Source organism: Camelus ferus, chromosome 2 (assembly GCF_009834535.1).
Source record: "Camelus ferus isolate YT-003-E chromosome 2, BCGSAC_Cfer_1.0, whole genome shotgun sequence".
NCBI classification, from domain to species: domain Eukaryota; kingdom Metazoa; phylum Chordata; class Mammalia; order Artiodactyla; family Camelidae; genus Camelus; species Camelus ferus.
In genome coordinates this window covers 85,292,618-85,315,422 of record NC_045697.1, presented here as the reverse complement: position 1 = coordinate 85,315,422, position 22,805 = coordinate 85,292,618, and the positions used below count along the sequence as shown (strand labels likewise).

Here is a 22,805-nt window from a genome sequence, read left to right as displayed (position 1 = left end):
CTTGCCAAATGGATAAATGTTAAAATCAACATTCTTTCAAAGCAGAAGTTGCAGTTCTGCTTTGAGTTCTTTCTCACAAGGTATGAAAATTCCCAGGTGGATTTTTCGCCAAGGTCTCAGGACTAAATGTAATTAGTTAAAAATTAAACAGTTCTTAAATGTTATTTTATTTAATGTTATTCATAGTAATATACTAAAAATTGTACAAATATTAGAATTATTAAATACTCCTTATTTTGCCTTATATTATTATTTAGGTTTTTAGAAACAGCTGGCCAATGTACATTCTTTTGATATTTTTATTATTTCCAAATTATTTTCCCGTGAATTCAGTTATTTGGAAGCTCTTAATTATTTTGGGGCATAGAATGAGCAGCTTCCAAAATCATGTATTACTACATTTTATTATCACAGTACTAAAGAGATACTTATCTTTTCCTGGCTCATGTAACTTCAACCTGTAAAACACATGGAGATTTTCATCCAGGTCACATCTAGAATGCTTACCTATATTTCAAGTGAATCTGTAGATGTTTGCAATAAATTTAAATGATATACTATTAGTAACATAGTTGTGATCACAAGATACTCAATCATAAGGTCATTGATCATGGGCAGGTTCACTGATGCCAGAAATGACCTTGAAGTAGGCTCCTTTGCCTTCCAGAAGCTGAAGACAGAGCTGAAGCTGAATAGCAGATTTTAGCTGTACTGTAAGGCTGAAGCTGACTGTATTTTTATTTATTTTATTTTTAAATTTATTTTATTTTATTTATTATTTATATTTATTTTATTTATGATATTTTTAATGCAGCCCTTACCTGTTTGCATATAGTTTCTCAATGCTCAAATATTTTTCAAGTTACCTTGTATTAGGTTTAACTCTGGCTATTAATCAAAGGATCTGAGAATAGAAAGTATTTCAGTAGCTCTATTAAGGACCTTACTTAAAAGTTTTTATGTTCTCTATTCTAAACAAATTTTGGAATCTATCACTTTAGATATATATGTTGGAAATTACAGATATTGTAGCACAGTTTTATAACACATATACTTGTATAACAATTTTGTTTTAAGAAATCATTGCAATTCAAGTCATCGGTTGATTTCAATTCAGAGAATCTAATTCAGACCTCTCCTGAGGCTGCAGGGATCTTGCTAGACCCTCTGCACTCACCAGATTGATGTGGGATTCCCTTACCCCTGGGAATCCTTTTAGACCTACCCCTTTTTATGTGTTGTTTCCTAGAGTAGGGTCCCTGATGCAGAGTCACCTAATTCCCTGGCTCCACCGTAGTCTTGCTAGGTTTTTCCTTGGCATATTCTTTTTTGTAGGCCTGCTGCTGCTTGTGGTTCTTCTTCCTCTTTTTTCCTTGTTTTGCTATAAAATTTTATAAAATGACAAGAAGAAGAAATGGAAAGGACTTCTTTTCCTTTTCTTGTCATGATGGAAATTAGAGACTACATGAAGAGAGGATCATCTGGTAGATATTTCTGTGTGAGCCATTGTTCTTGGAGAAAGAATGGATGAGAGCTGTTGGAAAGCCCTTGGGTAAGAAAAGGATGCCTGAGTTCATTCTCACTCATACACCTCGCAATTTGCTAAGGACAAGAATAATAAAAAAAAATAATAAAATGAATGTTTTGGGATGCCACATGTCAGACCCTGTGCTAAGTATGCTATCTCATGAGCACGGTTTACTGTTGTAAAAAAGATGTGGAATTCTAGATTACTAAGTAGATTAAAATTAATATTGGTTCCTCAAAGCTGATACAGTAAGTATACATACAATAAAAAGTAAACACCTCACTATGTTACATTTTTTTATATCATGACCATATTTTCCATTTCTCGCTTATATGATTAATCAGTGGTGATGTATTGACATTATGTCTGAACTCCAAAAGTGGAAAGGTAAACCACAGGTTTTCTTCAAGCTCTGGGATTCTGTGATTTGATGGGAAATATACTGCTACCAGTCTCATTTCCTTGAGGTTTGTTGTAGGCTGTTGGTTTTTCTTTCCCTCTGACTTTCAGTCATTTAATCATTCATATGTGTGAGGCACTGTGCTAGGCTTTGGGGATATACGGGTGGACAAAACAGACGAGGTCTTTGTCCACGTAGAGCTTGTTTTCTTGTGTGGGGAGACAGGCAGTAAACAGGTAAAAAAAAAAGGGAAAATTCTCAAGATAATTACGTCATGTGTTAAGTGAAAGAAGTAAACTGAGGTGATGCGTCAAAGAGTGAATGGAAGTGAGGCCCCCTGCTTTGGGTGTGCTGGCAGGGAAGACCTCATGGAGGAGGTGACATCTGTATGAGACCTGCGGGAGCAGAACCAGCCAGGAGAATATCAAGGGAAGAGGTTCAGTGAGCTTGACTGAGGCAGTCGTACTGAGGACAGAGGAAATTGTTTGGATTCAAGGTATAGTTTGAGGTAGAAACACCCGAATCTTCCACTGGATTGATTGAGATCCATTGAAGGAGAAGAATGTATGATGATTCAGTTTTTAGCTTAACTAGTTGGGTAGATCTTGGTACAGTTTGCTTACATGTGAAGTCTACCAGATTGGAAACCAGTACATTCAGCTATACCATACGTTGGTGAAAGCACATTGAAAGCAGCCAACATTTACTAAGCATTTAATACAAATAGGACAGTGCACTAAACAGTATTGACAGAAAGTTTCTTTTACTGTATTCTGGGACTTACAGCATTGGGAAAAAGGAAATAACGGTACAAAGGTTAAAAAATACATTTTTAATATATTAAATGTCCAAAATTGCATTGTATAGATGGATTGATTTTGCCAGGCGCTGAGGGGGCTCGGGTCTCCTTAGCTTGATATACACCATGACACAGATTTCAGTGAGTCTGACCAGATTTTTGTGCTCTTAATCAGTTTGGTTGGAGTTGAACGGTGTGTAGCTAGAATTGTAGGAAATAAAATTGAAGCAGTCCTTTAAGGGCTAGACCACGTAACACACCTTATTTCAAACCAAGGAAGTTGTTTAAACATTTCCAGTGAAGCACCACCTTTTACAGCAGAGCCTGTGGGCAACCTGGGGCCGTCACACACAATCACGCATTTTGAAATCTGCGTTTTCTGTTTACTACGCATTTGCATTGTTACCTCATTTTATTGTGCAACAGTCGTCAAAAGTTTACTATTTTCCCCAATTTACAGATTACACACTTGCTCAGTGATTACTTCTTGTCAAAATTGTCCTTACATTGACTTTAAATTTTTTCCCTTTTCCAATTTTTTCTTCATTAGTGGGCTAACACCTTACCTGATCATCTGACATTAGTCATTTTCCTTTATATATAGAAGCCCTATAACTTGCATACTCTCAGCATAGCTGAGCTGAGTTTGTATTTTTAAAAAGAACTAGAGACTGAAAGGAAAGCTGAAGACAAGCAAAAACAGAAATAACTAAATATAAATGAAATAAATATTATACCTTTCCCAGATTTCCGGTCCCCTCTTTGCAGTAGAAGCAGTTAAGAGCACTGATGAGGCTCAGGTCTCCTTAGCTTGACCCACACCAGCTACAGTGAATTGGCCTCTCGGGGGTAGCTCTGTTCCTGGCTTCCTTCCCTCTTGTCCCTATGCTTTTTGCCTAAGGTCTCCTGAGTGGCAGCCTGTGCCCATGAAGCCTAGGGCAGTCTCCTACCACACTTTGCCCTTCTCATGAGCAAGTGCAGGTTCCTAGTTCAAACTTGCCTAGGATCTTACCCACAGCTGCGTTTCAGGGAAGAACTTCTTGGCAGCACTGGGGTGTTAGTGTCCTGTTACTGCTGTAGCAAATTGCCACACATTTAGTGCCTTAAAACAATGCAAATTTGTTATCTTACAGTTCTGGAGGGTATAAATCTAAAATGAGTGGGCAGAGTTGATTCCTTTTGGAGAGAATTTACTTCCTTGCCTTTTGTAGTTTTCGAGAGGCTGCCCACATTCCTTGGCTCATGGCCCCACATCCTTCTGACCTCTGCTTTTGTCATTACATCTGTGACTCTGATCATCTGATATTAGTTATTTTCCCTCTGACCCTGACCCTCCTGCTTCCTGTTATAAGGACCCTCGTGATTAGATTGGGCCCACCCAGATAATCCAGGACAATCTCCCCATCTCAGGATCCATAATGTAATCACACCTGCAAAGTCCCTTTTAACCATGGAAAGTAACATATTCACAGATTTGAGGGGTGAGGATGTAAACATTTCAGTGGGTCATAATACATCCTACCATGGCTCCAAAGTATAATTTGTGTAATTTTTCCTTGCCTACATTACATAGAACATTTTACAATGAATCTTTCTCACAATTGGTCCCAGTACAATATGCCCATTACAAATCTACCAGATTGATGACTGTTCTGCCTTGTTTTCAGGGTTGATTCTAGCAGAGGCCAACAAGGTTGGCCTTCATGCAGTAAAACCTGGAAGAGAAGGTATATCCGTGAGAAGGAGAATGGGAAAGACTAGGTTCTGATCGTGGTCTAAATGATGGTGTTTAACAGAACTTCAGAGGGAATCCAATTTGCACATTCTCACAGATAAAGACTGAAGCTGGAGAAGCTTTGCACAGAGTCCTACAGCTCATAGCTGCATCTCAGGCTCCTCTTCCGTCTGCAGTACCAACGCCCTCTCCTTCCCACCAAGGCAGGCATCTTCATTCTCTTTGAGGGATTTGTAGCAAAGACATTTGGTGAGGTAAAAGCCCAAGTGAAAAAAACCTGAAAGAAAGGTTTAAATTTGAGTTTGTGAAAATACAATAAACTAAAAAAAAAAAAAAAAAAAAAAAAAAGGTGGGGAGGCAAGTTGCATAGGGTTAGAAAAACATGTGGGAAAGAGGAAACCCAAAAAGAAAGGAAAGTAAAAACACAGGAAAAATCATCATGCATTAATGTTAATACAAGAAGACTAGATTTTTGGAAGTTGTTTTGCTGATCAGCTTTAAAGGTGACTCTGGTGAAGGAACAATGGACCTTTATGCTAGGACAAAAATTCTGCCAGTGGATATTTGCTTGTAGTTCTCGGTGGTTGATGATAACTAATCTGGAAACATAGTCAGAGGGAAGGTAATTGCCATCACGCCTGCCATATGTGCTGTCTCTTCTCTGTGTTCACACATTTGCACTCTGAGAGCGACTCAGTGCGGCTTTGTGTTTCCTGGTGTTGTCACAGCTTCATATTTTGGCTTTTTGGTGATTCTAACAGATACAGTTAATTCTTTCAATGAATATTTATTGAGTAACTGCAGTTGTTAGGCACTGGGCTAGTTGCTAGTTACAGAAGGGTGAGTGACAGTCACTGGATGCGTTACACAGTTATTATTTAAGCCCTACAACAAGCCTTCAAGGTGGCCATTGTTACCCTTGTCTTATAGATGAGGAAACTGATTGTGAGGAAGGTTATATACCCAACAAAGGGATTAATTTGAACTCAGATAATTCCATACATCCTTTTCACTAAAAAAAGACCAAAAATTATTTTTCTTCATACTGATAAAATACTGGATCTGTGCTCATTTCCACAAGGACAGACATACACTTACTCATACAGTTTTGACAAGTTATTTTACAAAAAATGAGAAAAGAGTAAACTCATTTTCTCACCTAGCACTTTTCATTCAACAGTATCTGGTAGAAATCCTTCTAAGTAATTTGCTTTGGCTCTAATTTGTTACTTTTAATAACTGAACAAATTCTACATGGAGAGTGTGCCATAATTTTCATTTCTTTAGGTCTTGTTTTACACAGTTGTATTATCAAGATCTGTATTAGCCATTTGGAATACAATAGTGAACAAAACAGAAATTCTGGCTTTTGTGGAAGTTGCATTCTAGTGAGAGGAGACAGAAGATTAATAGTGAACCATGAGATAAGTTTTATACTATGTTAAAAGGTGACAAGTGCTATAGAAACAAGGAAAAGTAGAGCTGGGTATTGTTGACTTGGCAGATTCTATAGGTATGTATGGGGGGATGTTATTCTAAATAGGTGGTCCAGTGAATCCTCACTAAACAGGAAATTTGAGCAATGGCTTAAAGGATGGGAGGAAAGTAGCCAGAGATTTCTAGGGGGAGAGTAATCTAGGCAGCAGTTAGAGCAACGGCCCTGCGATGGGAGTTGGCCTGTTGTGTTCCAGGAACAAGGAGATCAGTGAGGCTGGAATGGACTTGGCGAGGGGGCCAAGTACTAGGGGAAGAGCTCAGAGAGAGAGTGAAGGGAAAGGCACTAGGCCTGCATCTCTTGGGGCCTTTTAGGCCATTGTAGAGCCATTGGTGATACTTTGAGTGAAATGGGGAACCACTGCAGGGTCTTGAGCAGAAGGGTGACATGATCTGACTTGACTTTATGAAGATCAGTCTGACTGCTGTGTTGAGAACAGGTGACCACAGGGTAAGCGTGTGACCTGGGAGGCTTGTTAGGGTGCTTTCACAGAAGTCCATGTGAGAGGTGACGGTGGCTTAGACCAAGATGGTGGCAAGCTTGGAAGTGTAGTTTGAACACAGAATATGGTGATGAGATAAGTGGAAGAAAGGGAAGGATCAAGGATGATTCCAAGGATTTTAGCCTGAGAAATTGGGAGGATTGAATTGTCAGCCAACAGCTAAGAGGGGGAAGATTGTGGTTGCAGCAGGTTTGAAGGGGAAAGATCAGGAGTTGGGTTTAAGGCATGTTGATTTTGAGATGTCTGTTAGACAACAGGGTGAGGGGTCAAAAAGGCAGTGAGATACATTTGTTAGTCCTGCAACGCCTCCTTCCCATCCTTTATTTTCATCTGTTTGATGTTATAAAGCTTCCAGTACATTTTTACTATTTTTTCCTTAGAACTTCAATTAGTTATCTTTTAAAGCAATTAAAAAATAAGACAAACTATGTTACTTGCCTTTATTATTAACCATTTCTGGAACTCTTTATTTCTTTGTTTTGAACTAAGTTTCTTTCTGGTATCACATTCCTCATGCCTAAGCAGTGTTCTTTGAACATTTTTTGTATTGCAAGTCTGTGGGCGGTGAATTTACTCAGCTTTTGTTTGTCTGAGAAAAGTATTTTACTTTTATGTTTGAAATTCATGTTCTCCAAGCTGATGGGTTTTTTTTCCCCCATTACATTAAAGCTATCGCTTACTTATGGATTTTTGTTTTCTTGTTGTTGTTTGTTTTTTGGCTTAAACAGTTTCTGACAAGAAGTCTGCTGTAAATCTTATGTTCTATATGTAACCTGTCCCTCTACTTTCAAGTTTATTCTAGGTTTTTTTGAATGTTAGCAGTTTGAATATGATGTGTTTAAATTTTTTTTTTAAAATCTTGCTTCTTCATATGTGGTTTGATGTCTTTTTATCATTTTTGGAGAATTCTTAGCATTACCTCTTCAAATATTACTTTTGACATAAACTTTCTCTCCTCCTCTGGGACTTCAGTTACCTGTATGTCAGGCCAATTGATGTGATATTGTCCCACAGTGATTATATTTTTTGTTCTGTTTTTTCCCCCCTTTTTCTTCATTTTATGTTTCAGTGTAGATAATTTCTATTGCTTTGTCTTCAAGTTTACTTCTTCTTTTCTTAGCTGTGTTGGGTTTTCAGTGTCAAAGGAATTCATCTTTGAAACCTTTTTTTTTTTTTTTTTCTAGCATTTCCACTGGATTCTCTGTAACAGTTTCCATGTCTCAGCGGAAGTCTCCCCTATCCTCTTTCATGTCATCTGCCTTTTCTTGTAGGTTCTTTAACAAATTAATCATAACTTTTGTTGAAGTCCCTGTGTCATCTCTGTGTCTGGTTTTGTTGATTGCTCTGTTTCTTTGCAATGGACTAATTTTCCCCGTGCTTCCTTGCTTGTTTGTATTTTTGTATGTCTTGTAATTTTGATTGAATGCCAATGTCATCTGTGGAATAACTGAGTGCAGTAAGCAGAATTTATGCTTGGGAATATGCACATGTTTTATTTTGCTCGGCTGTTAGTGTGGGAGTTTGGATCATTCTAGTTAGGAGGCTGAAGTGGGTTTGCATTATGTTGTTCTTGTTATTTTCAGTGCACCACAGGCCTCAGGTTCTAGAGTTCCCTTGTGATTAGGGTGGTGGCTGGGGTGCTCCAGGCTTTTCTCAGTGTTTATACTCTACACTCAGCTTTCTTCTGTCCCTGAATGCCCGCTCTGGAGAGGGGTTCTCTCACCTTGCTGGCATGCTCTTGCCCTTCCCCTGTAGTAGACTGCTGGGTTGTTATTTGAGGCTCTCTGTTCTCTGTCTTGGTCCAGCTTCATTCTTATCTAGGGTGTATCAGCCTGAGCTCTGGGAGTTGGGTTTCTATAGCATCCCTACCTCTCTTTCTCATAGGGGACAAACATTTGTCTTGTATTAGTGGTTGGTGTTCTGTGGAAGAGCGTTTCCTATCCCTTATCCAATGATAGGAGCCTTTTGAGGGCTGTGGTGTAAGTCCCTGAGTCTGCACTGCTTCCTGCCCTTCCTTCAGCAGCAGTGGATCTTTATCTGCATCCTGGACGTGACAGAGTTTGCTGCGTTTCTTGTGGTAGCTTAAGGCTTCTCCTTATATGAGAGAAAAGTCCGGGCAGGAGATGTGGGGTGCTGTGCATTCATGCAGAGCTGCTCTTCTCCTTCTGCGTGCCTGCGCCACTGCAGGAGGTGCTCTCTCCTCCTTTCTGTGCCCCAGTCTTCCTTATATGGGGAGGGCCTTGGAAAAGAATCTGCCACTGTGTGTGAACTCCCTTGGGTCTGGGGCTTCCAGCAGTCTGTACAGTCAAGCTACCTCACATGCCTTCTTTAGCAAAGCATTAAAATGTTAGCTGATTTCTCACTTGGTTGAATGGTGGCCAGCAGCTCTTCCTTCTGTGATCTGCCTTAGGTAAGCTAGTGCTCTCCTCAAGAAAAGTTATGATTTTATAGTTTATTAGCCTTTCTTATTATTAGGGTAGGAGTGATAGTCTTTCTAAATCCTTGATAGATATTGAACTTTGGAAGTTTTAAGATTAATGGCATCTTCTGTATATTCTTACTATTTTTATTACTTGAATCTGTCCAACTTTGAAAGATATTTTAAAGTCACTCACTCTAGTTCTTGCATTTCTGATATTTTTATGCTGCTGGTTTCTCGCTGCCCTATGTTCTTCATATATATACTTTATATCATTACATAATGTTCTGCTTTATTCTGTTCAGTGCATTCAGCCGTTAACTTAACCTTATCTGATATTGACCCTATTGCCTTTCTTTTCTTTGCTTTTATCGTTATATCTTCATCTACACATTTTAATTTATTTTTATCATTTTCTTTTGTCTTTTTTGTAATCATATATAGATAGGTTACATTTCATAAAACAGTATTACAGTCTCTCATTTAATGAGAACATTTAACTCTTTCACGTTTAGTGTAATGGCTGATATAATTGACTTTATTCTTGTCATCTTTCTTTATGTTTATATTGTTGTAACTTACTCTTAATTTTTCTTATTTTTGCTGTCTGTTCAAGTCACTGTTCATTCCTCTCCCCCTCTTCTTACTTTGTTAGTTCTACTCCTCTTTTTCTGTAATAATTTACTTACTCTTCCCTTCTTTCATAATCAGATGCACATGATTTTTTAATTTGCTAGCTGGAGCTCAGCCATTTTCTCCACAACAACATACAGTTTCTTCCATAATATATTCATTTCTCTATTTCTTCCCTCTTCACCTTTCTTCCTGCCACTGCCCACTGCTCCCCCCCCCCCCCCACCTCCACCGGCCATGCAACTTTGGGGATGCTTTTATCTTCCTGCCTTTCTTTCCCGCAAAATCCTGAGCTTTGATGCAGTGGTGTGTTACTTACATCCCTTGTTGTGAAAGTATGTCCTTTGTTATTTCAAGAGTTGTTATTTAGCTTGTGTATTCTACATATCCAGTTAGTTGTCTTACATTAATTTTGTGTGTGTATGCACTGGGTATTCATTTTCTTCACTAATTTTTGTCCTTTGTTCTGATTCATTTGTTAAATTAGAGACTTTTTGCAGCTCTTTTTCTCATTAAATCTTGTGGATAATATTCTCTCTGAATCTGTGTATATCATCAAGTGACTCTCCTTCCCATCTGACTGTAAAGGATTTCCTGACTGGGTAAGTGATTCTCAGGTTGTTTTATTCGTCTTTCAATTTATTCTCTAAAAGTATTTGACTGGGAAATTATGTTTTTTCACTCTTAAAAATTTTTTTTGAGTGCTATACTTGAATCTCCTTAAATCCCCTTATGTAATTGACATATTCCTTTAATTAAAGTAATCCATCGCCTGCAGAAGTCCTTTTTTACAGGGTAGGAATTTAATTTTTCTACTTGGTCTGTAGGCAACTGGGCCTCTTTGTATAGGCAGTTTGCCTTGTTCGCTTTATTGAAGCCCAAGGTTGGTTATTGGAGAACCCTCTGTGCTACCAGCCCTGCCCTTAAGCAGAGCGGCCTCTATTGCCTTGGGCCTGCAGTGGCAGATAGACTGTCAATGCCCTGCCTGTTGGCTCTCTGGTCTCCTTGCACTTCCCTAGGCTGCAAGGATAGGAAGGACTGAGGGCTGTGGCCCTGGCCTTCTCTGACTTTCAGGTTCTTCTCAGGATGCCCTGCTTTCCAGTCCTCAGCACTGGCTCTTCTGCTATTTTCCAGTTTGTTACTCAGCCCACTTGAAAGAATGTCTTACAGCAGTTCTGTGCCAGAACTTAAGGCTTCACTCATAGGCAGTTGCCTGTACATGCTAGCAGTAGTTGTTTTGCTCACGAGAAGCAAGTAGCTTAGAGCTGGGGTTAAAGGAAAAAGTATCACATTCAGGTCACTGTATCCCAGAATCACTTCTCTGTCACAACTTTCCTCCATTTCACAATTCATATTTATTTTATAACTGATGCAATTCATAAAGAATAATTTTGATATATTCTGGGCACTAGTGCATTTTCTTTCTTTCTTTTTTTTTTTTTTTTTTTTTTTGCTTGATGTTAGCTGTATCAGCTCAGAGCAACAGAGACAACTGCAGCTATCTAAACCTCTAGGTATTCTCCCTATAACAAGGTGGGCATTTGCTGCTGTCAGTTCAGTGACTCATAATGTCAGGGTGGAAGTCTTTGCAATTCTCTTGGCCTCAAAATGGCTGCTTTAGCCCCATCTATCATGCTCTTATTCCAGGAGTGGAGAAAGAGGAAGTAACCTGCAGCTGACTTAGCTCTCATTTAAGAGCCTTTGTGGTAGGTTCTTACAATGATTTCTAGCTTCTAGGTTGTTAGCTCTCCTCTCTATCTAACTGGGGGACTGGTAAATGTAGTTTTTCTACCTGGATACATGAGTACTCTCAACAAGGTCAGCGTTGTGCTGCTAAGGAGAATGCGTATAGGGAGGCAACTTGTCTGTACCTAGGCAGTCATAGAAGGGAAAGAAGATTGGATATTTTTCGTATTGAACTTTTTAGCAATGAACTTTATTGATGGCCCTATTGTACTGCAAGGGCACACACATGCACAGTAGTTTAATACTGAAATATAATTATGTTCTAAGTGGGGACTCTACACTCCTTCTGTGAAAAACATCATTATTTCACATACAAATGATTCAACTGCAGATTGATTCACTTTAATAAAATTTATTTCATCTCTGTGTATATATATTTTTATTTCCTGAACCATTTCAAAGTAAATTACAGACATTATGATGATTTATTGTTCCATATTTCAGCATAAGGACATTCTCCTAAATAGCCATACTATCATTGTAACATCCAACAAAAATAAATGATTTTCTAATATCTTCTAATTCTCGCCCACTTTCAAATTACTCCAATTGCCTCCAAAATGTTTTCATAGCTGTTTATTTTTGAACCAGGATCCTCAAGGACCACCTATTACACTTGGTTGTGTCTATTAAATTGCTTCTAACAGTCTTCCTCTTCCTAGTATCTCTCTCTCTTCATTCTCTCTTTTTAAATAGTAGTTACTTTCTGAAGACATCAGGTTAATTGTAGAGTATCTCACAATCTGAATTTATCTGATTGTTTACCCAAGGCACATCATTTTATGTGTTTCTTATCTTCTGTATTTCTTCTAACCTGAGAGTTAGATACAGATTATTTTACTTTTTTAAAAACACACCGACATTGCATAGTACACACTTCTCCCCACCCTCAGGATACTTTGTACATTGCAGAACATCGTGCGGTTTTGGCAGCGGGAGGCAGGATGGCACCTAGGAAGCATCCACCTCCCTCTCTTACGTGTTGTATCCGTGTGCTCTCCTCCTTGGTAGCAGGACCTGCCCAGGTGCTGGGTGAGAGACAGGACAGCGTGGAGAGGGCTCCCTATGTTCACCTGCCCGTTCACCTCTAGAGGTGCCTGGAGAGTTCGGCAAACACCCCCATCACATCCCTCTGGTGGATGCTGAAGGATGAAGGGCTGGAATGGTTAACTTCACACTGCTTTAGAGCAAAGGGTATGTAATATCTAGTTTTCCCCTTAGTAATGCCAACACTGGGTTCATGTAATTTTTCCACTGTAAATGTACTTTGTGCTTAACCAGTAACCTGTGAGCTAGTATCTATTTTACTATCAACCTTTGGCCTAATGGTTTTAAGGATCATCCATTGATGATCCTTGCCTGAATCAGCTATATTATTAGGGATTTCCAAATGATGATTCCCTTGACTATTCCTCCTTTATTTATAAGTTAGCATTCCTCTGTAAAGAAGAGTTTCCTTAATCATCTGCTACTGTCTGCTTAGTCTGATCTTGCGTTATTATTGAAAAAGTAGGACAAAATGCTTGGTTTTCTCTCTTCATTAATTTTAGTAATCTTTAATGATGGCAAATGAGGCTTTTAAAAAATTCTTTTTTTTCCTCTCCAGCAGTCACTATGGACTTCAGAATTTGTTTAAGTGTTTTAATCAATTACACTCTTATTTTCTCTGATTCTCAAATTGTTCTAAATTTGGTCTGTGGAAGCTCTTTCTAATAGGAGTTGAGACCTGGAAGGAATCTTAGAAATCAGCTAATCCAAGTTCCTAAGTTTTATAGGTGAGGGAACTGAAGCTCAGAAGTTGGTGACATCCTAATGTGTCACAGATACTTAGTGGCAGAGCAAGGATTCGGATCCAGGTCTCTGGAGGCCTCAGCTAGTGCTTTTACCACTATGTTAAGAGAGACATCTTCAGTAAATCTTGCTTTCAACTTCTTGCTAATAGTATTTATCGCAGTGAGAGACAATGGCCCACATGTTTGTAGTCGTACATTTTTTATTAAAAGTTATTGTCTAGTCCAGTGGGTCCCAAATTCTGCTTTGTTCAGGGACAGTAAAGAAGTGCCATGGTAGGCTCGGGATTGAGCCAGTCTGAGAGTTGAGTTTGACTTGGACAGTTTGGGGTCTACAGGTTGAATTTGTCCTATGGTCACATTTTATTTGATCTGCACAGAATTTTGAAAACATGAAATTCGTTGTCAGTATAGAATAGTAGTGATTTCACATACAAATTTGAGTTGTCAGTGTGTCCTTGACATGTTTGTTGTCTGATGTTGTGTTGCTTTCCTCCCTAACCTTCTAGGCATTTGACATAGTAACTCTTTAGTTAAAGTGAAGAATTCTAGGAAGGTTTCTTGCAATGAAGTTGCAGACTGAAGGTAGTATTAGTGATGCAGACACACGTGAACAGCAAGAAGGTGGTAGACCTGAGAGCTTTCCTGCTGCTAAAGCACAGAAAGTAAAACCGATGACGACAGGAAGTCAGCTGGAAAATTTGGGGTTTTCAAGAAGATAGTTCGAAATGTTGGTTTCCTTCCTGTCATTAATTATGAACCTCACCTCGAGTGTTTAATATGCTCGTGCACATGTATATGTATATTTTAATGAATCCTATGAAAAAATTTTCATTTTTGTAGGTCAAAAATGGTCAGATATTGGCAGTTTCATGTGGTTCAACTAAAAGAAAAAAGTAACACATAATGTGGGGTGAGTGCCCTAAATCTTCCTTTCGTAGGTGTGTTACGCAAGCAGATTTGAAGCTTGCTGAAATCGGAGAGGTTTCCTTAGGTTAGGCATTCCATAGAAATGGTTAGTGAATAAAGCAATGGATATATTAAAATTATGATTGTAAGAAAGTGCTGTTTGTGTAGTAGAAACAACAATGAATAAAGAGTTGTAGAAGGGAGTAGGTGGCAGGTGCTGGGGTCCTTAGAGGAAGGCTTCCAAGTGGGAGTGGGTCTAGTAAGTTATAAAATCTTCATCAAACACCACATATAAATTATTTTAATTATCTGCACTTTTTCTTACCACAATTGTGTGGATAATTAAGAGTTCACTATATTTTTATAATCTTGCATCCACAGAAACCCAAGTTTATTTGATCACATCATTTTAATACACTCACTAGTATACTTTCCAATGTACTGCCAAGGAAGGCAGTTTTACCAAATCCAGAGGGCTAAATATACTTATAAAATTACCTCCTCTGTATTCTTTGTTTTTATTTTTTGGAGGGAGGAGATAATTAGATTTATTTATCTATTTGGTGGAGGTACGGGGGATTGAACCCAGGACCTTGCGCATGCTAAGCATATGCTCTAGCACTGAGCTATACCCTCCCCTAACTCAGCCAGACCCTTCTTCCTATGTTGTAGTGTCAGTGTTTTTCAAACTGAATTGCAACCCATTGGTAAGTTGTGAAATTAACTTTATTGGGTCAAAACTAGTATCTTTTTAAAAGTAAAGTAAAATAGAGTAGAAAATATCGAATACATGTACAGAGTAAGTGTAGGATAATTTAAACAAATTTACATTTTAGTTTTATATGTGTATGTTTCTGAGGACAGCTGACCTTTGAACATAGTGGGGGTTAATCCATGCATAATTTATAGTTGGCTCTCAGTATTTTCAATTCTTCCACATCCCTGCAGTCAACCCACCAGGGTGGTGTAGTTAAAATACCTGCATATAAGTGGACCCACATAGTTCAAACCCGTGTTGTTTAAGGGTCAACTGTATCTATGTGAATATGCTAGGCTGCGATGCAATATATATTTCTTACCATGGGCTGAGGACAAAAATCAAAAGCCGTATTTATTACAGTTTGGTAGTTTGCGTTTATGATAGAGTGATTGCTTTCTATTAATAGCAGGGCTTTAAGGTCTCAGTTCTGATTCTTATTTTGAATTTTCAAAGCTGTATATCCTTTAATAATCTTACTAGGCCTGCATCCAACGAGGCTTTTTTCCCTGATCCCAGTGCATTTATTTGGGTTTCCATTCCTTCCTTTTCAGTCCTGTGAACACTGCTGAATTGATCGATTCAATTTTCTATTTCCTCCAAATGTGTACTGCAGAGAAGGACTGACTGGCATGGGTAGATCAGTTGCAGTGGGTTGTGTGTACTGAGATGATTACCTTCTGCATTAGTTGACAAAGGCTAAATTCATGAGAAAGTGGAGTGAAAAGTTGAACTATATATGCCTTAATGCCAAATCCTCAAATTTATTAACAAGAACATGCTTTATTTTTTGGTCTTCTTCTGGACTGGATTTAACATCAGTTTCTTCATTCAATTCAGCAGTCAGTGCATTGTGGGCACGGCACAGCCTGAGTAATTGCTAAACGTGGTCAGTGGGAAGTTGGCAGAGAGGCCCCAGCCTCCTGGGCACCAGGTCGTTCTGTTACTTGTCAGGGTTCTGAGTGGTGACGTGGTTAAGTGGACACGGCCTGAGCTCTCTACTCACAATAAGCCACTGGTTTCCAGCCCTTTCTCTGATCTTTGCTGGGTGATAGACCATCATCAAGCAAATTGTTTCAACTCTTGAGTCTCAGTTTATTTACTGTTAAATGGGGGATTCCCACATTGGGTTATTTGGTGTGTGGCACATAGTAATTGAGTCCCTGTTAATTTCCCTCCCCTCTTCTTTCATTTCTTATACAGCTTTTCTTAAGTGACATTAATACCAGTGAGGTCCCATGTTGAAGGAAGAAGTGATGACCTTTTAAAGATAATCATCTGTGGGGCTGTTGTGTCTGCCGGAGAGGGGATGCTGTGTGCCAGTTTCAGCATGGAAGGACTGAGAAGCAGAGCGGTCCCCAGCCTGTCTGAAATGTGCTCGATAAACATTATCAGTATCAGTAACTCCATGTTATAAACAGCAGTCTCCCTGTTTCTTTGGTGTACTGGTGCTTGAGTGATTGAGGATTATAGTCTTGATTTCAGGGATCTCTGTAGCTATTTACTGTCCCCCAGGTAACAGTAAAGAACAGGTCTTCTCGGCTCTGCCATTATTTGTGACTTCTCAGAACTTCTTTTCTTTATCTGTACAATGGGAGGTTGCATTAACTAGTTGTAATGCCTTTAAGCTTTAACATTTGACTATTGCCAGGAGTTAGGTTTTCTGTTGTTCATTAAGTAATTTATATTCCTTGAAACATTGTTTTGGTGGTTATTTTCCCCCCAAATAATGTTCTTCAGAAGTTCCCCTGGATATTTTGTTGGGTTTTTTCCCTCCACCTCCTTGTGAAGGGAAGGGCTCTACTGTGGAATGGTCACAGGCAGGTTTGGAGGAGGCTCTCAAAGGCATGAGCGACCCTATCTCCTCTCTGCGTACATTTCTACAGAACATCTGGCTGCACAAGCCTGGCCCCACTCCCTCTGCCTCTCCAGTCTCTGCTTTGGTTGCCTTAGTTGAGAAAACAGTGTTGCTTACCCATAGGCCCCTCCCTGCAGGGGCCAGCCGCTCCTGGTATGCACCAGCGGTTCTCACCTGGGAACTTGCCCAAATGCAGCTCCCCACATCCCACTCCCAGAGAGTCTGATTTTAATAAGTACAGGACTCCGAATTTGAAACAAGCGCCGCTGGTGGATCTCACGCTGGTGATTCCAAGCACGCACTTTGAGAAACCTCGATTTGTCATGTGCCCCCTTTGAAAGACTGGCAGGAGAATTTAAACTTTATTTATGAACAGTCTTCCTCTGAGAATGGCAGACCTACTTCTTTCTTGTTCATAATTGGGATGAATTTATGATTTTTATGGAAACCAGGTGATTTTCTGCCTGGTGGGCTTGTCTCTCAAGTCAGGCAGGACTCAGTGCTTGTCATTTTAACACCATGTGCCAGGGGCTGCAGAGGTTTGAAACATATGATGTTCAGAACCTTGTCAGAATTTAAATGTTGAGCAGTTTAACCCTTTTATGTTGGCTCCTGTGTTGGGGATTCAGGCTGTTCAACCGGAAGTTGATTAAGTTGCATTTTAAATATGTAAATACTTTGTGTTGGGTAAATTAGTTAATGTTTTAAATGTATCTCAATCATTGGGCATGAAGATTTGAAGAAAAAAATTTTTCCAGGGAGTAATAATAGTTTATTTTAGTAACTTGATTATTGTACTAATCCTTTTTCAATGTAATCGTCACTACCCAGGGTGAAAAGTTTGGACCATTTGCTGGAGAGAAGAAAATGCCTGAAGACTTGGATGAAAATATGGATTACAGGTTGATGTGGGAGGTGAGGATGTGACTGTTGTTTTAAATATTTAAAATATGTTTAATTGCATTTATAAGGCTAAGTTAATAGATAGTGATTCCAGTTGACTAGGCATTGAAACGTTCCGATTTTAAGGAATCTAAGTACCTTGAAAGTTTAGCATTTAAAAAAATACTATTGAAATACCTTACTAGACAATTATTTTAAAACCCTGCAGTTTATATAGTTCATCACTGAAAAGAAGTTTTTCGTGCATGTGGATGTTTGGATTTCAAAATAAGCATATTGTCTTTATGGATTTAGAATTTGATTTCTGTAAATGAAATTCCACTTTTCCTTTAACTTTTATTTCCCAGTTGTAGTTCTAATTGCATAGAGCTCCGTGTTGGAATGAAAATCCCAGCTTAAAATGTACTTTACCTTTAAAAAAATATATTTAAAGAGCTGTGACACCATAGGTAGTCTTTTATAATCTAAAAATCTCTCTAATGCAGGAATTTGTATATGCAAATGTGCATCTGTAGAGCATGAGAATTTTCATCCTAGTTTATGCCAACCATTTTCATTACTCTTCTTTTCTAACCTTTAAAAGAAGAAAGGGCCTGAGAGATGGAAAAGCAGAGGTACAGATACTGTTGAAACAAGAACTTGCAAAAGAAAACTTGGCCCCAAGAGTTTTATTTGGTGGTTTATGAGGAGGGTGGTAGTGAGATATGTGTAGGTGGGGCTGAGAGAAGTAGGATTGTAAAATCAGAAAGGGATAAAATACTGGAACAGAGAATGACACATAAAATGTTTCTCTGAATATGTACTTTTCAGTTAGGGTCTCCAGAGAAACAGAACCAATGGATGATATATATGCATATGATATATATGTGTGTGTGTATATATGTGTTTCAAGGCATTGGCTCTCATGACTGTGTGGGTGGTGGGTGGGAATCTGTAGGCTGGAAACTCAGAAATAAATGTTTCAGTCCTGAGGCAGATCTCCTCTGGCAAACCTCAGTTTTTGCAATTAAGGCCTCTTGATTGGATGAGAGCCACACACAGGATTGGCAGTAATCTCCTTTATTTAAAGTCAACTGATAGTAGATGTTAGCCACATCTACAAAACACCTTCACAGCAAAACCTAGATCAGCATTTGATTAAATACTGGCCTACCATCTGGCCAAATTGACACATAAAACACATCTTAATGTATTACCTGCAAGCGAGATAACATTTTTGAGCATCGTTGTATTGCTGAAACTGCTGGACGTAGGAGTGGGGTTGCTTAAGAAGAGATTCTTAAAAGATTTCTGCAGTACAGGTGATGGGAAATAGAAATTCATAATACAGTCTTCATTATGATTTAAGTAGAAAATGTCATTGATTTGCCTTAATTTAACATGCTGTTTGAATTGTTTACTTTTATAAACCTAAAAGTATTTTTAATGGCTTTCACTATTTTTCTGTAAGGTCTTAATTTTCTCAGCAGTTAATTTTTTTTTTACTGTGAAGGTTTTCAAAAATGAAACATTTATGTGACAGAAAAAGATAACCTAAATAAGTCATAAATGATAAAAACAGCAATTATCTAGGTGGTTGTTAATGACTTTTGATATTTGCTCTGTTCTCTCTGAAAATTTTAGTGGTCAGATTACTGTCTTGCCCAGCTGGTTATGATGCATTGCTGAGCAGATGATGATTATAATTTTTATTTTGAAAAAAAGACTTGCATCTAGGAAACTTAAGGAGGCTGACAGAGCTGCAGCAGATCATCTCGTTTTGCACTATGTATTCTCATGGTTCCTTGATGTGCTTACAGTATTATTGTTGCACATTAGCATTCTCAGTCCTCTCGCTTTGCCACCCAAAGAGCTATTGATTCTATGCATTCTGTGTTCGGGTACTGTTACAGTCACATGACGATGGACGTTCTTATTTTATCTTACTCCTTATTTTATGCTTGTGTTTTGAATAAGCAGTATTTGTACTTTTGACACAATTCAAAGGATACTGGTGCAGACTCTCCCTGTCTGTCCCCTTCAAGCCTGCTCTTTTCACCTAAGATTCCTGTAACCCGTTAGTTCACGCACCTTTCCCCCTACTCTGTCGTTCTTCCATCTCTGAGTCTGGCCCTTCAGGGTGGATGGTCTGCCATTCTCTGCTCTGTCCAGTTGTGCTGCTCAGCACGGCAGGGGAGAGGCTCCCTCACTGGTGGGTGGCTTGCCGGGGCAGCATTTGAAAAGCGATCAACATTTTTTGAACTGCAAAGGTTTACTGCCTGCCGCCTTCAGTCCTCTTCCTTATGATGAGAGAGCTGCTTCCCAGCCTTGAGCTACATTATTGAAGTCCATTTTTATTACTTTAGCCTTGGAGGTGCCAGGGTACAGAAGGAGCACAAAGAAAGGAGAGTGACTGGTCCTACCATAGGCCTCCGCTCTGGGGCCCTTCGAGCCCTCTCAGAGGGAGGTAATGAGCCTTCCCTCCTCTGGTGGGGAAATGAGGACTGGTTATTTAAGTCCTTTCTAAATGCCCCACAGCTCCAGAGCCAGCCACCGGCAGCTCTCAAACGGGTAGCGCTTGTCCTCAAGCCAGTGGTTACCTATGTGTGGTTATGGAACACGACCCAGGTCCTGTGGTAGTCTCGGGAAAAGGGTGCCCTGTGAGAGAGCACGTGGCACAGCTCTTTCTCAGTTTGTATTTGCACTTGGCTTGCGGTGCCTGCAGTTCTGATGGACAGGGCCACGAGCCCCTAGGTAGCCCGTTCACACCGGACACCTGGGAGGTACCAGTTAGGATGGAGCCCGCTGGTGTGCGTACGTCCCTGCTAGTTTGGGACAGGGCATAAAGGCATCTGAGGGGTCTGGCGGGGAGCACTGACATCGTCTGCTGCCACCTTCCTCTCCCCCTAGAGGTGCAGCACTGACCAGCACCTCGGCCTCTTTCTGTGTTGGCCACCAGGATTGAGATTGGAATCTGAAAAAACTCATCTTATCTGTCCTTAAGGCTTCTTGATAACCTCAGAGTTTTGCTTTTCTTTTAAAGTTAAGTGCATTAGCAGAAGAATTCTGGATTTCTCAGACCTCGGGCCAATTACAGAGCATGAGTTTGGAAACCAGTGCTCGACTGTAAATACTTCCCGTTGATAATTTGATGGCATGTGCCCAGTTGTTTGTATTGTATTCTATTCCTCCCTTAATCAGAAGTCTTTTTGCCTACTTTTTCCCAGGTGATTTGGAGCCTGAGATATGTTTCTTTCCATGCTCTACCAGCTCAGACTTGCTCTAAGACCAAAATCCATTCATGTACTGTTGCTAAAACTCTCAAATAATTTTTGTTTTTAGGTCCGCAAATAATATTTTCTTTGGTATTTCAAACCACAGTTCAGATGCCTCCTCTCCAGGCACTGGCTCTTACTCTAGCACATACTGTTAAGTTTTGTACCTATAGAATGCAACAGAGATTTTATTGCCACCTGCTCAGCCTGTTATTCAGGCATTCCAGAGTGGCTCTCGATGAATCCGGTGTCTTCTGGAATCCTGCAAACAGCTCTGCTCTGTTGGCCATGCGTCTTGCCTTCTTTTCCCAAGGCGTCCTCTTGCATTGCCTGCTGCATTGTACTGATATTTCCAGTAGTGCCATTTATTCCTGAACTTTGCATTTATTCTGAGATCATAAAGGTTTCAACCCTTTCTTTTTTTTTCTCTCCCACTCATGCTGAGTTCATGTCTGCTTCTTAGTCTTTGAACAGTTCAGCTGATGTAGGTGGGTGTTCAGGGGTGTGATCTGATGTATATTGAACCAGAATATCATGCCACAGTTCAGTAATACTGGTGGTCCTCTATGGACAGTTCTTGCTGTTAGCTGGTTATGAACTCATATGCAGAATCCCAAAGAACCAGATAACAACTGGAGATTCAAGTGAAATACCCCAATTTTGGCTGGTGTTTTTATAGGAAAAAATATCAGATCTCTTTTACTTGGGTACAAATTGATTTCTTGCTATTATATCACCTATAAGTTAGTAGAAGAGTATCTCTTTCAATACAAAAGCATTAGGGAAAAAGAAACAAAATGGGGTCTAAACTTTGCTTTTTAAAAAAGGCCATGCTCTTACCCTTAAGGAGCCTTAAGAAGCTCTGGTCTTGTAAGGGTTCCAGAGGTAACACACTGTGGGGTACACAGAGTGTGATGAGAGCAGTCTGCTTTACCTGTGTGAGACTGATTTAATATTTAACAAGTTTTACCTTTGTTTATTTTTCTAAATCTGTTCCCTTGAAGATTGATGAGGAAAACTGCATTTTTTACATCTGAGGCTAGTGGAATTACCAGGGCAGTTAGTCATTACAATTTACTAGATAGCTGCATATTACAAAATGTAGAATGTCAGACTATCAGGGTTTTATTTATTTTTGTCAGCAGAAAAGATTTTGTACCTCTGGGTAAATAACATGTTTTCAAAGATGTAGCTACCGAAAATACACAATTACAATATTTGCAGGTGTTTTGGTAGGAATCGTTGCTCTCCCGCAGTTAGAGTAAATTATTATTTCAACATTAATGTACATACCAGGTGAGCTGGGGCCCCTTTTGTAACTGAGTTTAAAAACAGTCCAAATATATATGGATTATTTCTGGAAACTTCCTTCCCAGCCTCCAGTCTCCACTTCACTTACACACTGCCAATGTGTACTAATTAATAACCCCTCTCTTTCCTTGGTTCTAGCCAAGGAAGAACAGACAGGAGCCAGGTGAAGATTAAAATATCTACCTCATTAACGAGGTATGTATTATATGAGCATATAAAAACTCCAAGTTCATGGCTCTAGACAAGCCAGATTGGAGAATGCGACTGACACCCAAGGTCAGCATGGGGACTTTATACTCTCCGTCTGGAATCTTGCCCGTTGTACCAGAAGTATACAAAGTGGGCACTTGATACTCTGCTTCTTAAATCTTGGTCTTTGCAGGCAAGAGTTGGGTCTGCAAGGTAGATTCTGAATATGTTTGTCCATCAACTACATGGAGAATCGTGGCCTGACTCAGTTTGCAGTGTAATCGGAAAGGAGGATACTGGAGAGCAAGGGAGGCAGGTCTGCAGCCTGTCTGGACAGAACACCAGGGTCTGATGGTAGGTCTGCTTCGGGCACGGCAGGGAGCTGGGCGTGAAAAGGAGTGACTGCCAGGGTCTTAACAATCAGCCGAGGAGAAGGAACCATGAAGGAGGGAAAGCCAGAGTGTATTTATAATTTATCTCTCTCATGGAGGAGAAAGATGAGGAAATGTGGGAAGAGGGAAGAAGAGTTCCTCACTGAGAATGTCTACATGTAGGATGATGGGCCGGGTTAGTCAGA

At 39.6% G+C, this 22,805-nt stretch overlaps 1 protein-coding gene across 3 annotated transcripts in view; it reads left to right on the top strand.

The window, feature by feature from the left end:
* The window catches only part of PRDM5 (PR/SET domain 5), a 158,065-nt gene that overhangs the window by 2,824 nt on the left and 132,436 nt on the right, over nt 1-22,805 (top strand). For all 3 annotated transcript variants that reach the window (XM_032462630.1, XM_032462637.1, XM_032462644.1), the window contains exon 2: nt 17,403-17,486. In XM_032462630.1, coding sequence (XP_032318521.1) covers nt 17,403-17,486 — 84 coding nt within the window. The remainder of the gene's footprint in view (nt 1-17,402; nt 17,487-22,805) is intronic.